The 13,537-nt window shown below is 41.5% G+C and overlaps 3 protein-coding genes across 9 annotated transcripts; 2 read left to right on the plus strand and 1 right to left on the minus strand.

Moving 5' to 3' along the window:
* Nucleotides 1–1,083: 1,083 nt before the first annotated feature.
* On the plus strand, nucleotides 1,084–5,062 carry LOC121785023 (growth-regulating factor 4-like). 5 transcript variants are annotated; one of them, XM_042183350.1, is made up of 5 exons: nucleotides 1,084–1,376; nucleotides 1,705–2,032; nucleotides 2,554–2,941; nucleotides 4,203–4,666; nucleotides 4,757–5,062. In XM_042183350.1, exons 2-5 carry the CDS (start codon nucleotides 1,786–1,788, stop codon nucleotides 4,762–4,764), a joined length of 1,107 nt encoding a protein of 368 aa, XP_042039284.1. In that variant the 5' UTR covers nucleotides 1,084–1,376; nucleotides 1,705–1,785; the 3' UTR covers nucleotides 4,765–5,062. The 5 variants fall into 5 exon arrangements, with proteins under 5 accessions (XP_042039284.1, XP_042039285.1, XP_042039281.1 ...); XM_042183351.1 differs by having other exon boundaries at nucleotides 2,554–2,938; XM_042183347.1 differs by lacking the exon at nucleotides 4,757–5,062 and having other exon boundaries at nucleotides 4,203–4,689.
* Nucleotides 5,063–5,492: 430 nt separating this feature from the next.
* On the minus strand, nucleotides 5,493–7,391 carry LOC121783531 (cadmium-induced protein AS8-like). Of its 3 annotated transcripts, none has more exons than XR_006046589.1 (4): nucleotides 7,173–7,301; nucleotides 6,666–6,912; nucleotides 6,310–6,550; nucleotides 5,493–5,823 (listed from the first exon to the last, which is right to left on the minus strand). XR_006046589.1 is itself a non-coding variant. In XM_042181628.1 (4 exons), exons 2-3 carry the CDS (start codon nucleotides 6,904–6,906, stop codon nucleotides 6,312–6,314), a joined length of 480 nt encoding a protein of 159 aa, XP_042037562.1. In that variant the 5' UTR covers nucleotides 6,907–6,912; nucleotides 7,311–7,391; the 3' UTR covers nucleotides 5,493–5,823; nucleotides 6,310–6,311. The 3 variants fall into 3 exon arrangements, 2 of the variants coding, with proteins under 2 accessions (XP_042037562.1, XP_042037560.1); XM_042181628.1 differs by lacking the exon at nucleotides 7,173–7,301 and adding an exon at nucleotides 7,311–7,391; XM_042181626.1 differs by lacking the exon at nucleotides 7,173–7,301 and adding an exon at nucleotides 7,067–7,166.
* Nucleotides 7,392–10,438: 3,047 nt separating this feature from the next.
* LOC121785285 (protein PAM68, chloroplastic) lies at nucleotides 10,439–11,246 on the plus strand. Its single transcript, XM_042183672.1, has one exon. It carries the CDS (start codon nucleotides 10,521–10,523, stop codon nucleotides 11,100–11,102), a length of 582 nt encoding a protein of 193 aa, XP_042039606.1. The 5' UTR covers nucleotides 10,439–10,520; the 3' UTR covers nucleotides 11,103–11,246.
* The last annotated feature ends 2,291 nt before the right edge of the window (nucleotides 11,247–13,537 follow it).

Below are 13,537 nucleotides of genomic sequence, written 5' to 3' on the forward strand. Positions count from 1 at the left end.
TTGTAACTGTCTGCTTGCATTGACCATGTATTTCCTAGCTACACTTCAACCGCTTTCTATTAGAATATCAATACATTATCACATCATCATAAGAGACTCTCTCTCTCTCTCTCTCTCTCTCTCTCTCTCATCTTTTGTGTTGTGAGCTAATTTGATCAGTAAACTTTAAATGGGCCCAGCCCAAAATAAAAAAGTCCAATTAGTTGGGCTAGAGCTGTGTTATCCCCTTCAAATATGGGCTGCTCTTTCCAAAATATCAATTCCAAATCTTCTAGTTTCTCACTGAGTTTTTGATATCTTAGATATTGACCTATTATTTGGGTTGTCTTCAACATAGGTAAACTTTATTTCTTGAAACTGGTTTACAGTTTTGTGGGGGCTACTTTGTGGTGGAGGGAGCAAGAAGATGAGAAAGTAGAATAAAGATAGAATTTTGGTGTTAAAATTGCTCATGGAATTTCGTAGTGGAATTTTTTCAAGGATGCTTCAAAATCAAAAGGGATGGTTAATTCTTTATAGATGTTCGCACCTAGCCGAGTAAAAGAAAATGTAAACGTTCAAGAGGGGAGAAGGCTATGAGAGAGAGCAAACAATTTTTATTGGTTAGTAATATTTTTTGTTTTAATTAAAATCCTTATATATAGATTTTCGCTAACTGGAACTATTACTAAAAAGGAACTTTGGGCTTATCATTCTAGAGGAGCTTCTGGGGATTCTATTCTATCCCATGTAATTTTTCGAGCAAAATCATACAAGAAATTTATTACTACTTGACAAGTAAAATACATATTTAATTCATAGGAGTATATAATATCTAGAAAATCATTAAACAAAGATGAAAAGTAGGATATTTGTATGTAGCACAAAAGAGAAGATAAAGTTGTTCCATCAAACCTAACAAAATAATGATCAATAGATGGATTTTAATGTCACTTGGAATCTAGGAAAACTTGATGACAAAGGTTGCATACAGAGGTCATCATATCTTCACATGATGTGTAACATCATTGGACCACCACCTCAACCAAACGCCATAATTCAAGCCCCACCCCTCCTCCAGCCCCCCCACCCCACCCAATCCTATGTTGCCTCCCACCGCCCCCCATGTCCCCTCTCATCTCAGCACTCCCCAAAACCCACTTTAATTCTCCTTCCTATTAACCTCTCCAGTCACCAAGATTTCATCTTTAGCCAAGAGAAAAGAGTATGCCCCCATAGCTACCAACTTCTGATTCGGGTTAGTTGCAGTTTTTTGCAGTGTACTTGTAAAAATCCCAGCTTTTTCAATTTCCTGCACCAGCTTTTCACCCCACACTCTCCCTTATCTGCAATCTGCATCGCATGTTTGCCCAAACCCTAGATCTGTGCTACAGTTGGTGAATACCTACTCCCCTCTCTCCCTTTCTTGTACACAGACACTGCTAGTGTCTCTGTTTTACACTTTTTATCTTGAGTTCTTGAGTTTATGTGAGCAGCTTTTTTCATTGAAGCAGTTAGTGTGCATGTTTAAGCTGTGTAGCTTCTGTTTTTTCATGAAATTCCCTCTTTTCGCTCTCATTTATATGTGCAGCTGCTTTGTGTTGGAAGTGAGATCTCAAAATAAAGAAACTAGGGCTCTAATAAAGTACTGTAGCATCTTTGCATGTCTGCATATGTTTGCTATGTTGTGTGTTTGCTGATTGTGTTCATATTTGATTATGGCAGGAATTGAAAGAAGAAGATAGTTTGATTATCAAGGAGTGGTGGAAGTATAGAAGAAAAGAGTGGAAGTAAGAGGGTGGAAAGATGAGTGGGGCAGCATCATCTTCGGTGGGGGTGGGGCTGGGAGTTGGGGCTGGGATAGGCGGCGGAGGCGAGCTGGGGTATGGGGGATATAGGGCACCATTCACTGCAGTGCAATGGCAGGAGCTGGAGCACCAAGCCATGATATACAAGTACCTCATGGCTGGCTTGCCAGTCCCACCCGACCTTGTTATGCCCATTCGTCGAAGCTTTGATGCCATTTCTGCCCGTTTCTTTCACCATCCTTCATGTAATCATCTTGCTGTTTGCTTACCATCTTTTTTTATATGTCTGCCTATGTAGATATGTGTGTGCGCAAAGTGTCTATTAATTAGTGTTGTGGCCAGAGCCTATGTTTGTTGGAAATATTGGTTGCAACTTGATTGATATGTTGCAACTCATTTTATAGCAAAAAATGCTGATAACTCATTAATTGCACCAGTTGCTATATCTATTTATAAACTGGTGAGTTCCATAATTTAAGCTCAGTTTGGATATTGTTATTAAAAGGCTTCTCTTATCTTATTCTGTGAATTATGGGAATAAGTAGAAGAATCTAGCATAAGGTTTTACTTGATTTAACCTGAGCTAGTTTGTTACATTATAGTTTCCTACAGGTCATATTTTGGGATGTATTTAGTGATGTGAAAATGTTGTTGTACTTGATTTAATCTAGCATAGTGAAGTGTTGGTTTAATTTTCTTGTGCTCCCCAATATAGTAGTTGTTGTATATCTAACAAGGAATGTAACTTTGGCTGTTTATCATGCAGTGGGATACTGTTCCTATTATGGGAAGAAATTCGATCCCGAGCCTGGGAGATGTCGGAGGACGGATGGGAAGAAGTGGAGGTGCTCGAAAGATGCACATCCAGACTCCAAATATTGCGAGCGGCATATGCACCGTGGTCGCAACCGTTCAAGAAAGCCTGTGGAATCCCAGTCTACTTTGCAGTCTGCATCGACTGCAATGTCCCACATATCTAGTGGGTGTGGTAATAACAGTGGAAGCTTTCATGGCAGTGGCAGTGGAAGCGGAAGTTATCAGAACATGCCATATTATTCTGTTGCCAGTTCAGATGGATCATCTTTTGGGAGCAACGTGACAAAGCTACAGATGGAGCCTCTCTCCTACGGGATCGAGAACAAGGACTTCAGGCAGTTCTGTTTAAGCTTATCAATTATCAAAATCATCCATAGTCCTTAAACACTTGGTACTTTATATGCTCAGGAATATAACCCGAGATTTCCTAGGATCCTCTTGGTAAATAAGAACCATTATGCTAGGAAAGGAAAGGAAATAATCTTGAAACATTTGCATGCAGTTTCTAGAGAGCTGGGCTCAGTTTTCTGGTATGGGTATTCATTGATACTAAATTACTTTATAAAAATGATAGGACCATAATTACTTCCTTGTTTGAGACATGATATTGGAAAGATTTGGAACTAGTTAACAATTTATAGGTTGCTATGTTTCTGTAGGGAATTTACTTTCAATTTCTTTATTCTCCAACTCCCAAACAAAGAGGGTCCATCATTTTTCCATCTCAAAAGACAACTTCCGCACTAGGTTGATAATATTGAATTTGGCAATTCCCTCATTCAGAAAGGTTGGAAAAGAATCCTTTACAATGGTCTAAACTCGACTTTCCCCTTCCCAAAAAGTTAGAATCAGAGACGAAGATAACATGGGGGATAATGAGAACATTTACTTATATCGAGTGTAACTGACTGAACTCTTTGTTACCATACAATGTTGAATCTAGGACCAATGGGGAGACAAAATTGTTTGTTTTCTGCACATCATAATATAACATTCAACTTTGTCATCACTTTGTCCCTACTCATTTTCTTGATTATGGTTACATTTCCAAATAATGCTATGTGTTTGTTCAACAATAACTTTTTTTTGGAATGCCAATACTATTCAGCCACCTGATACAGATAAAAAATAGGTTTATCATGGATCACTATAGTACTCTGGTCAAGGTTTCAATTGTCACTGCATTGAGTAGCTTTTCCCTCTCTCAACCGACTGCAGGGGATAAATATGCCCAGGAAACTCATATGCGGACAAGTGGTTGTAGTCCATGACATATATTACCTGCTAATATATCCAACTTTTCTGTGAAAGTTAGATATTAGTTGGCAACAGAGGAAATACAAACTCTCTTTGGATGCCACTTTATAGCCATCATATTTAGAATGTGATATATGTGATTGACATCATGTTTTTATGCCATGGGCTTTAACTTTCAAGGAGAGGATGATCAAATATTTATCTTCTCAACCTCTCTGATTTCGCTCTATTTGCCTGTGTCTGTTCATTAAAATCTACTGTGATTTTATATTTCCACACTCCAGCATCTGAGTCTATACTTGGTAAACTACACACCTCTTGACGCCTAAGTTGCATACGCAGGTATATACATGGGGTGACTCCCAATGCTGACGATAATAGTTTCTCACCCGAACCATCTGCAAGTGTTGGAAGCCTAGGTTTAGGCTCGAGCGCAGGAGGTGGTGGCATGTGGCGACTCCTGCCCTCTCAAGTCTCTTCGAGCTCCATGTTAAAGCCAAAATCCGATTCCCAGTTGCTCGGCCCGTCCTCCACTCAACAAAACATACCTCACACATTCGAGCCCATCTCAAAACAGAGGCAGCACTGCTTTTTGAGAGGTGAGATTGTTTCTCCAGTCCCAGATAAGCAGGAGGAGCAGCATCCAGTTCATCCTTTCTTTAGCGAGTGGCCCACGACTAAGGAATCATGGTCCACTCTCGACAATGATGATGGTTCCGGGAAAAACTTCTTCTCCACTACCCAGCTGTCCATGTCAATTCCGAGGGCTTCTGCCAATTTTTCTTCGAGCGGGTACTCCACACAGGGTGAGTCGAACAGAGAGCTCTGACGAGCTACATAGAACTCGCTAAGGTGAAACCATACTAACTCGTGGTTTTTGATACGTGTTGACACAGATGCTTGAAGCAGGAAAGGTACGGCGACAGCAATTCCATTCTGTGGCTGTATGCTGATTGAGGGCGCTTTGAGGTCTTTTTCTGCTTGTATGAGATTTGTTTGTCGACTTAATGTTAATGTTCTCTTAGGCAACTTGGTATGTTTAAAATTGAATATCTTGCTTGAATTCGGCATCCTGAATAAGTGTCTTGTTGGCCTCTGATGTAGAGTTTAGCCTCTTCTGTCTTGGTTGAAACCATCGGCAATAATAAAGCAGCGGTGCTACTGAAATTTAATGATATGAACTCAACTAGAGATCTTTATAATGGTTTTGTTCAGTACTCCATTTTATAAAGCAAATTGCAGCATTAGCACGAAATGGTTGAACATGCAATGTTCAGTAATCAGGGGGGAGATTGATCTTTCTTTCTTCTACTTGCTTGCTAACCATGTTTTTTATATTTGAGGTGCTTGTGGGCACCTGTCACGTTTAAATAAACCAGTACTAACGTCATCGTTTTGGACGTGTGTTTTGTATGGTTAACTCAATTCTATAAAAACAATCGAATTGATTTTAAAATGTTCAATGTATGACGTGTGTATCATAATACTTGCTTTAAAGCAGTTGCTTCAACAATCAAATATTGCTTAAACTCAAAATGTGATCAAATCAAGTATTTCATCAACTCATTTTGGTATGAGTAATATACTTGACCATGCTAGTTATCTTTGCTATTTAAATAAAAGTTCTACTCATAACCAACAATAAGTATATTTAATTTAAATACTGTACGTCTGTACCTACTACCAAACAAACAATGGATTATGGAGTGTACAAATAGGCTTAGATTTAAGCGAATTGCGATGGCACTTACATATGAATACACAGCAGAATAGGCACCATTTTTCACACACAGGCTTCAGCATCAGACAAACTATATCTACAAGAACCATTCCGCTTCAATCTGAACTAATAAGAATTTGGAGGTATATTTTCCCATCGTTTTAGCAAAAAGGTCAAATCCTCTTATATCATCAGGATAGAAGAATTTCATCTGATGATTCATGATTGTTATACTCGTTGGACCTGAAACAGAATCCCCAATGAGTGAAAAGATCATGTATTAGCAATTAGCAATTAGCAAGTTAAAAACAATAACATAGAGCATCCGAGCTACTCTATATTGTGAGCACCAGAAATAAATATCATGTACATTCATTGATGTCCAAATCCTGAAAAGAGTCTACGGAGAAAAAATTATTTAGATACTAAAAGATCATGATTAAGCTCTATCTAGTTAGCTACTACAGCAAATTATGCTGTTTTCCAAGTTCCAACAAACACTCAAACCAAAAATTTTGCTGTGGAGTTCACTGATGTCAAGCTTTTCTAAGCATTGTAGAAGTGCCAAAACTGGGCAATCAACAAGATACAGAAAGGTTAAAGTCAAAACAATCAACAAGAAAGCATCCAAGTCAAAAATCACACACTGTTAGACCATGGTGATGGCTGACTGGCTAACCCAAGAGATTAATATAGTAACAAAGCTTTCAAAAAGTCATGTTCACGTACCTCTATCCAGAGGGATTAAGCCTTCCAGTGACTCTATGTAAACAATCAGTTACATGCTTAGAATAGGAAGCAAACATGCTTCTGACATCCGGTAAATCTCTAAAGTTCTTCAAACTGTCAACTTTGAAACCTGAAAATGATGCACCTTGACTTTGTTGTGTGCCAGATATGCCTGTTCTATCGTCTTCCATGGTACTTCTGCTTCCAGTTAGACTAGAACCTTTCTTTTCAACTGATAATTCTGAAATAAACATTAAAGTAACAAAGCCTAAAGTGTTCAGTATAGAATTAAGTTCCATCATCTTCTACAAACATCATACTTCAAATAGGAAAAATTACATCACAAAAAAACATACCACTATGAGGGGCCCTAAATAGGTAATTAGCAGGAAGACCAAGGCCAACACCAAGAAAAGTGATCCCCACATTAAATCCAGCACCACAGCCGGCTCCAACGTAGCCAACTACCTCATGACCAAAGCCAGGGCCCCATCCTACACCGCAACCAATGCCTATTCCAACGCCCCAAAAGGCTCCGATCGTTGGATTCACTGGATTCCTCCTCTCATATCTCCTAAATAAACCCTTTATAATCATTTCTACCTGAAATTTCAAGCAGAATTTGATAGATTAAAAACAGTTTGTAGCAGAATACACAGGTTACGAGTTTGTACTTATCAACGCCATCATAGGAAGAGTTTTAAGAGACACAAACAACTACAAAGCTAAAAATTGAGGGACTCCCAGAGCGGATCACCTCAACCACCATTTCGTTTTTGCGAAGCGACTACATTTAAATCACAGATATATACATATAAAACAATAAAATTCGCGCACAATGTAGAAAAGAGCACATCAGACACCTTATGTAAATGAGAGAGGAAATATCAACACAAATACGAAACTTAACGCGCAAAAATTGCATGAATTTTGCTCATTATCTGTATCAACCAGAAATAATAATATAGATAAAACGTAAAATTGAGCGCAATTATCTGTACGTGTGATTGAGCTGAGACTGGGAGCAAGCTTCAACTCTTGCTTGAAGAGCAACGAAAAGAAAGTGGATGATAAATGATAATACAGTCATTTTCAAATTTGAGGCTGAAATTGGCCCGGTATTTGCAACTGGGCCGACTGCTGGGGCCCACATTCGAGTGATTTGTTGATTCAATCTTTTTTTTAAGAGCATCTCCAATAGAAATAGCCCGGCAATAGCCTAGCCACAAACTCCTCCTGCCACATCAGCAGCACTAAAAACCCCTTCTGCCACATCATCAGGACAAGCAACTGGACGAGTAATAGGTCAGCCATAACCTAGCCACAATAAACAAAATTATAAAAATAAATAATTAACAATCATACAAAATACGGAATTAAATTTACAACACAGATACGGGAAAACTCAATAATAATATTGAAATTTAAAAAACTACTTTAATTAAAAAAAAGTACATTAATTAAAAAAAATTACATTAATCTAAAAAAAACTCCTCCGCCTCACTCCTCGCCGCCGCCGTTGTCGCCGCTATCCGGGACCCCAAATTTGCCACATCTGAGCCCGCGTCTGAGCCCCGACCTGTGCCGCGGCGGGATTCAAATCGGCCCGCATACTCACTAGCATTGCGTGAAGAAAACTCTTCTCCTCGGGGTCAGTTGCCGCCCTCCATTCAGCTAAGATCTTGTACATCTGAGCTCGCGTTTGTTGACGCGCGAAGAAGAGGAACTCGGATGTCGACCCGCCAACAGGGGGGATGCCAACTGGACCTCCTGGGAGGCCTGGCGAGCCCGTTGCGCCCGCCTTTGACCAACCGGGCGAGTGCGGCGAGCAAACGCGGGAGGGGACGGGAACTCCTGTACATCCTCGGGGAGGTCGTGGGAACCGCGTTGCTGCCGCCGCTGTAATCACCGGTATAGTTCAGGCGCTGCTTCTTCGGCCAGCCAGCATCGACACCTGCCCGAAACTTCTCGGAGTCCATCAGCACCTCATAGCAGTTCCAGTAGGTGAACTTCTTATAAAGCTCGGGCACGGGGAAGGCTTTCTGCGCTATCCTCCTGCAGTCGTCCTCAGTTTGGCCACTGGTATGCATGCGGAGGGCGTTGGTGTACAAGCCCGAAAATCGGGAGACCCCAGCCCTGATTCGGTCCCACCCCTTCCGGCACTCCTCCCCGCTGCATGGCCTCCCCTCCGGGTAAAATGCCTTGTAGGATGCTGTTATTTTAGCCCACAAGTTGAAGATCCTCTGATTGTTCGAGGCGAGGGGATCATCGCAAACATTCACCCACGCCTTGGACAGCGCGACGTTCTTCGCGTCCGTCCACTTCCTCCGTGCCGGGCTGTCGTCATCAGCCGGCTGCGACGACTCGCCGACCACCCTCTTGCCCTTCCCCTTCTTCTTCTTTGGCGTGTCCCGACCCCGCCCTACTCCCCCTGTTTGAACGGGGGTGTCCGCATCCCCGAAATCTATCCCCAACTCCTCTAAGGAGAAAGTATCACACCCAGTGAACTGCGTCTCCGATGGGGTCGATGTGTGCGAAGAAACAGTCACAAAATCAAAACTGGGGCGATAGACGTTGTCCCCCCCGGCGTCCCCTGCATCCCCGGGTACCCCGGCATCATCTGCATCCCAGGTTGCATCCCCGGTACCCCCTGCCCGCCCTGCATCGCTGGCCCCCCGGCATCCCCTGCCATCCCGGCATACCACCCCCGGATGCCATCCCGGACATTATCTGCTGCCAAGGGTACATGTCGTAGTACCCGGCCATCGGACCCCATCCACCTCCCACGGGTACCGTGGGAGTTTGAGACCCGCTCGTCCCTAGAGTAGGCCCGTTGTTGTGCTCCATTTCGCGTTTTTGCTCTTGTACAGAAATTAAGATAGAGAGAATACTCGTTAAAACAAGTGGTGCAAATGAAAATGATGTGCAAATCGCGTATATATAGTGTTCCAAAAATTAAATAATAATAATAAAAATCCGCTGGCCGATCGGGAGCCTGCAATGGCTGCCAGTCGATCGGCGAGCGCATCGGCCAGCGCTCGGGAATCGGCGTGCGCTCGCCGATTTGGCGCTCGCCTGCTGCAATGGTTCGACGAACGGACCGGCGAGCGCCAGGGATCGGCTAGCCGGTCCGCTCGCCGCCATTGTGGATGCTCTAAGTTGAGTAATTGAATTATTTTTTAAATAAAAAATCAAAGGTTTTGAATTGAAAATTGGATGTATCATGTAAGAAACATAACAATCTGGCCAGGCACTGGTTTCCTGGTCTAGTAACGTTGATACTGTTGGGTTACAAATCCATCCCACATCGGATGAGGGAGGGAAGTTGGAAGGTGTATATAATTCCTGTCCAACCCCAATTAGTTTGAGGCCTTTTGGGAGTGACCCAAAAACAAATCCGTGCGGGCTTGACCCTAAGCGGACAATATCAAACTAATGTTGCAGTCGACGATCCTAACAAGTGGTATCAGAGCCCAGGTGGCTATGGGTTGTGCCTGGATGAGCCCCGGTTAGGGTCGGGCCCTGAAGGACTCGGGTTAGAGTCGGGCCCAGGATGACCCAGGGGCCAGGGCTGGAACGACCAATGTTTGTGTCGACTGGTTCCCGATGTGGTCTCGGTTTGAGGGGAGGTTTGTTGGGTTACAAACCCATCCCACATTGGATGAGGGAGAGAAGTTGGAAGGTGTATATAATTCATGTCCAACCCCAATTAGTTTGAGGCCTTTTGGGAGTGACCCAAAAACAAATCCGTGCGGGCTTGACCCAAAGCGGACAATATCAAACTAATGTTGCAGTCGACGATCCTAACAAGTGGTATCATACTCCATGTTCTTGCATGCACTAAGGAAACTTTTTTTTTTGTAACATCAAGAAGAACTATTAGTTATATTTCTTATGGTAGTTTTGTATGAACGTTCCAGTATGTAAACCAACTATTCCCGAGCTAGCAAAAAGTTGAGAGAAAAGCATTTCTTCACTCAAGAGCCGTTTTGGTATCTCCCTAGTACGACCTAAAATTGTTGAATTACTATAAAAAAAATTAGAATCTTAAAAGTATAATAATTGTGGCTCCAAGTGTAAGGGTATTATAGTAAATAAACAATACTCTGAGGAGTACAAGATAAGGTTCTTTGCTATGACATGATGACTCCTTCCTTCCCAACCAACCAAAATACATGTAGCTCGAAGGAAAAAACAGTTGGGATCAAAACATGGGAATCCATGCCTACGCAAGAGCGCCTCCTTTATCATTGCCACCTTCGCTAACCTCAACCAAAAACACATCCCCATTCAAAATCCTCTCACCCAGAAACCACTCCCACTTACTCCTCCTCAAACCGATCTCAGCCACTCTAAATTCGCCCAAAGGCTTTGGACCCGCATCAAAGAAACCAAAAAAATCCAAGAAACCAAACAAGAAATACGAAAGCGAAGACGAAGATGAAGAAGAAGAAGAGGAAGAGGTGGATGAGAGAGAGGAAGGGGTGATTCCGGAGATCGTGACGAATAGGATGATGAGCAGAGTGGGACTCACTGTTGGAATCCCACTCTTCATAGGACTCTTATTCTTCCCATTCTTCTATTATCTAAAGGTTGGGTTGAAAATCGATGTCCCGACATGGGTGCCCTTCATCGTGTCGTTTGTCTTCTTCGGCACTGCGCTTTTGGGGATCAGTTATGGAATTGTGTCGGCCAGTTGGGATCCATTGAGGGAAGGCTCACTCTTGGGCTGGAATGAAGCTAAGAAGAATTGGCCTGTTTTCTGGCAGTCCCTTCGTGGTGGCAAGAAATAATGCTCTCATTCTAATTTCTTCTCCATTTTTCCGTAGTGTGTTTCTTTGATATTGTTATCATGTTTTGTTTGGGTTTATTACATACTCCTTGTTGACAGAGTAAGACTAGGTGTGTTGCCAAATGCAATCAATGACTTCCATCAACCGTCGCCTTTGCTTGCTTATAATTTTCACCAAGAAATCTTTTGCCCTGAGTTGGAACACTTCAACTCCCACATTGTGCAACAAACCCATCATCAAATGTCACTCTAAACAAACTAATCTGGTTCAGATTTTGGCGACCCGATGTGTTTTCCTCACCAGGATTGCGGTGTTTTCACTTCCACTACCCTTCTTATCTGCACAATTGCGGTCTCCCCTTCTAATGCTTTTGAGTTCTTGGTGATAATATCTGATACACCCCAGCATCTCCTTTATGTAATCAGCTGCATCAACCAATGTACCAACTTTATCCATTTGCTCGCAAGAAAACAGTTTCAATGTCAAACATAACTGCAAATATGGTCCCAAAATGGTGACAATATGATGTTTCTCATTAAACCTTAGAGATGCTTGGGACTAGTGCACGAAGAGCATACTCCCCATCTTTGATCCTCTTCCTCCAGTTTCTCTGAGTCATAAGATTCTTCGACTTGAAAGGCCCCTTTCTGCTTGACTTCTCCAGCTACATCTCACTTGAGACGTGATGATCAGTAACCGTAACTGATGCTCGTTCGAAAGACAGGAACAAGTGGATGATCCCTCAAAGCTAGAATAGTTTGTTGGTTGGGATTTGGCAACCAAGGATTAGATAGTGAAACGAAGGGAGTAAGTTTTCTTGTTCTGCATCCTCCATCACGCTTTCTTGTTTGAGAGGGCCTCTAAAATGAGCAGAGATGTAGTCGATGGTCTTCTGATCTCTCCGTACCTGAATACATAACCAAAACTCATCCTCAATGTTTCATGAACATACCATGTGGGATTTCACCATGGAAACAAAATCTTACATGCTTAATAGTGGTGAAGAGTTCGATAAACCCCATGTTATAGGAATGAGGAATTGTGTTCATTTGGTTCCTGCAAGTCATTCAGATTAACAAAGGGACCTCTCAATCAAAGCTAGAACTTGATGAATGATGAAGCCTCAAACAAACATAAACAGCCTTAAGTCTTGATGCTTGTATCCAACTAACACAAATCCAGATTTCAATCATACTCATTTTTCAGAAGCACATAACAAAGATTATTGTTCAATGCTTGTCTGATTCCTAAAAGAAGATACTCACATAGAGCAGTGATACAGTAAATGCAAAAGCCTATTTCAGCAAAAAACACAATAGATTGCAGAATTAGATGATTGAACTATAAGTTTTTCATATTATTGTTGGGAACATACATCATCAGCAGTGCTCTCAGCCATCCTTCACCTGGCTTGTTTTAACATTACATCATGTCCATGAATCCTGCCCAAATCAAATCACACACAAAAACACACACTTTCACTTGCAAAAATGATGCATTAAAGTAGTGAAATGAGTTACCCTGAAAACAGAGGAAAGGTAGAGAAGGGCAAGTGAGCAAGCTTCCTGCAAGCATTACTTGTGATTGAATGCTTAATCAAACTATCCTTGCATTCAACAATCAGGTTTTTCACCCTTTATATTGACCCCACCACCCACTACTGCAACAGCACGCCCCCCACTCAATAAACCTGAAAACAAAACCCAAACTAAAGGCAATCAAATGGGAGTCCTCTTAAACTAGAACATGAATAAGAGAAAGTACAACCTTCAGGGAATGAGGGTCATCCCCTAGCTTCCAAATCACACAGTAGTCCCATGGCTGATTTTGACAAGCCACTCAATTCCTTTCACTAAACCTGCTGCCATTTCAAGCATTTCTCTCCAAGTAGATAATTTCTTAATTACAGGGTGCCTTTATAATATTTGTATCTTTTATGTATTGCTACAAAAATCTGTCAGACGAATCTGATTCTCTTCTTGATGATGATATAATGTTATCTTGGTCAAGAAGATTATGTGAGTGTAGTAAACCCTGAGAATGAGGCTATACATTACTAGTCATAACCTGTATCAAAATTTGATTTACATATTCCCTGATTATTTAAGAAAGCAGTATGAACGAATTTGATTTATACCTTACCTGATTATCCAAACTTGAATATCTATCATAATCATAATTAAATGGTCTTCAATCTTGATGAACGATTATCTAAGAAGATTCTATCTATGTGGAGTAGTTAAAAGAAGAATCATCATGCAAAAAAAAATTAAAAATATTTGATTGCGTGTGTAACAACTTAAAAGTGAGGTTGGATCTGTATATGGTGTGAATCTGTATAACCATCTAAGCCACAAAAATCAACTTGTTTTACAATCAAAAGTGACACCCACCCAAATTTTTGTAGTTTCCATGTCATATGGAAACTACATAAG

This window comes from Salvia splendens, chromosome 21 (assembly GCF_004379255.2).
Source record: "Salvia splendens isolate huo1 chromosome 21, SspV2, whole genome shotgun sequence".
NCBI lineage: Eukaryota > Viridiplantae > Streptophyta > Magnoliopsida > Lamiales > Lamiaceae > Salvia > Salvia splendens.

Coding starts and splice junctions, on each gene's coding strand:
- LOC121783531 (XM_042181626.1), bottom strand. Junction 6,551..6,665: donor ATTTAGGGCCCCTCATAGTG/GTATGTTTTTTT, acceptor TGTTTATTTCAG/AATTATCAGTTGAAAAGAAA.
- LOC121785023 (XM_042183347.1), top strand. CDS start 1,786: ATGAGTGGGGCAGCATCATCTTCGGTGGGGGTGGGGCTGGGAGTTGGG. Junction 2,033..2,553: donor TTTCTTTCACCATCCTTCAT/GTAATCATCTTG, acceptor TTTATCATGCAG/TGGGATACTGTTCCTATTAT. Junction 2,942..4,202: donor GAGAACAAGGACTTCAGGCA/GTTCTGTTTAAG, acceptor TTGCATACGCAG/GTATATACATGGGGTGACTC.
- LOC121785285 (XM_042183672.1), top strand. CDS start 10,521: ATGGGAATCCATGCCTACGCAAGAGCGCCTCCTTTATCATTGCCACCT.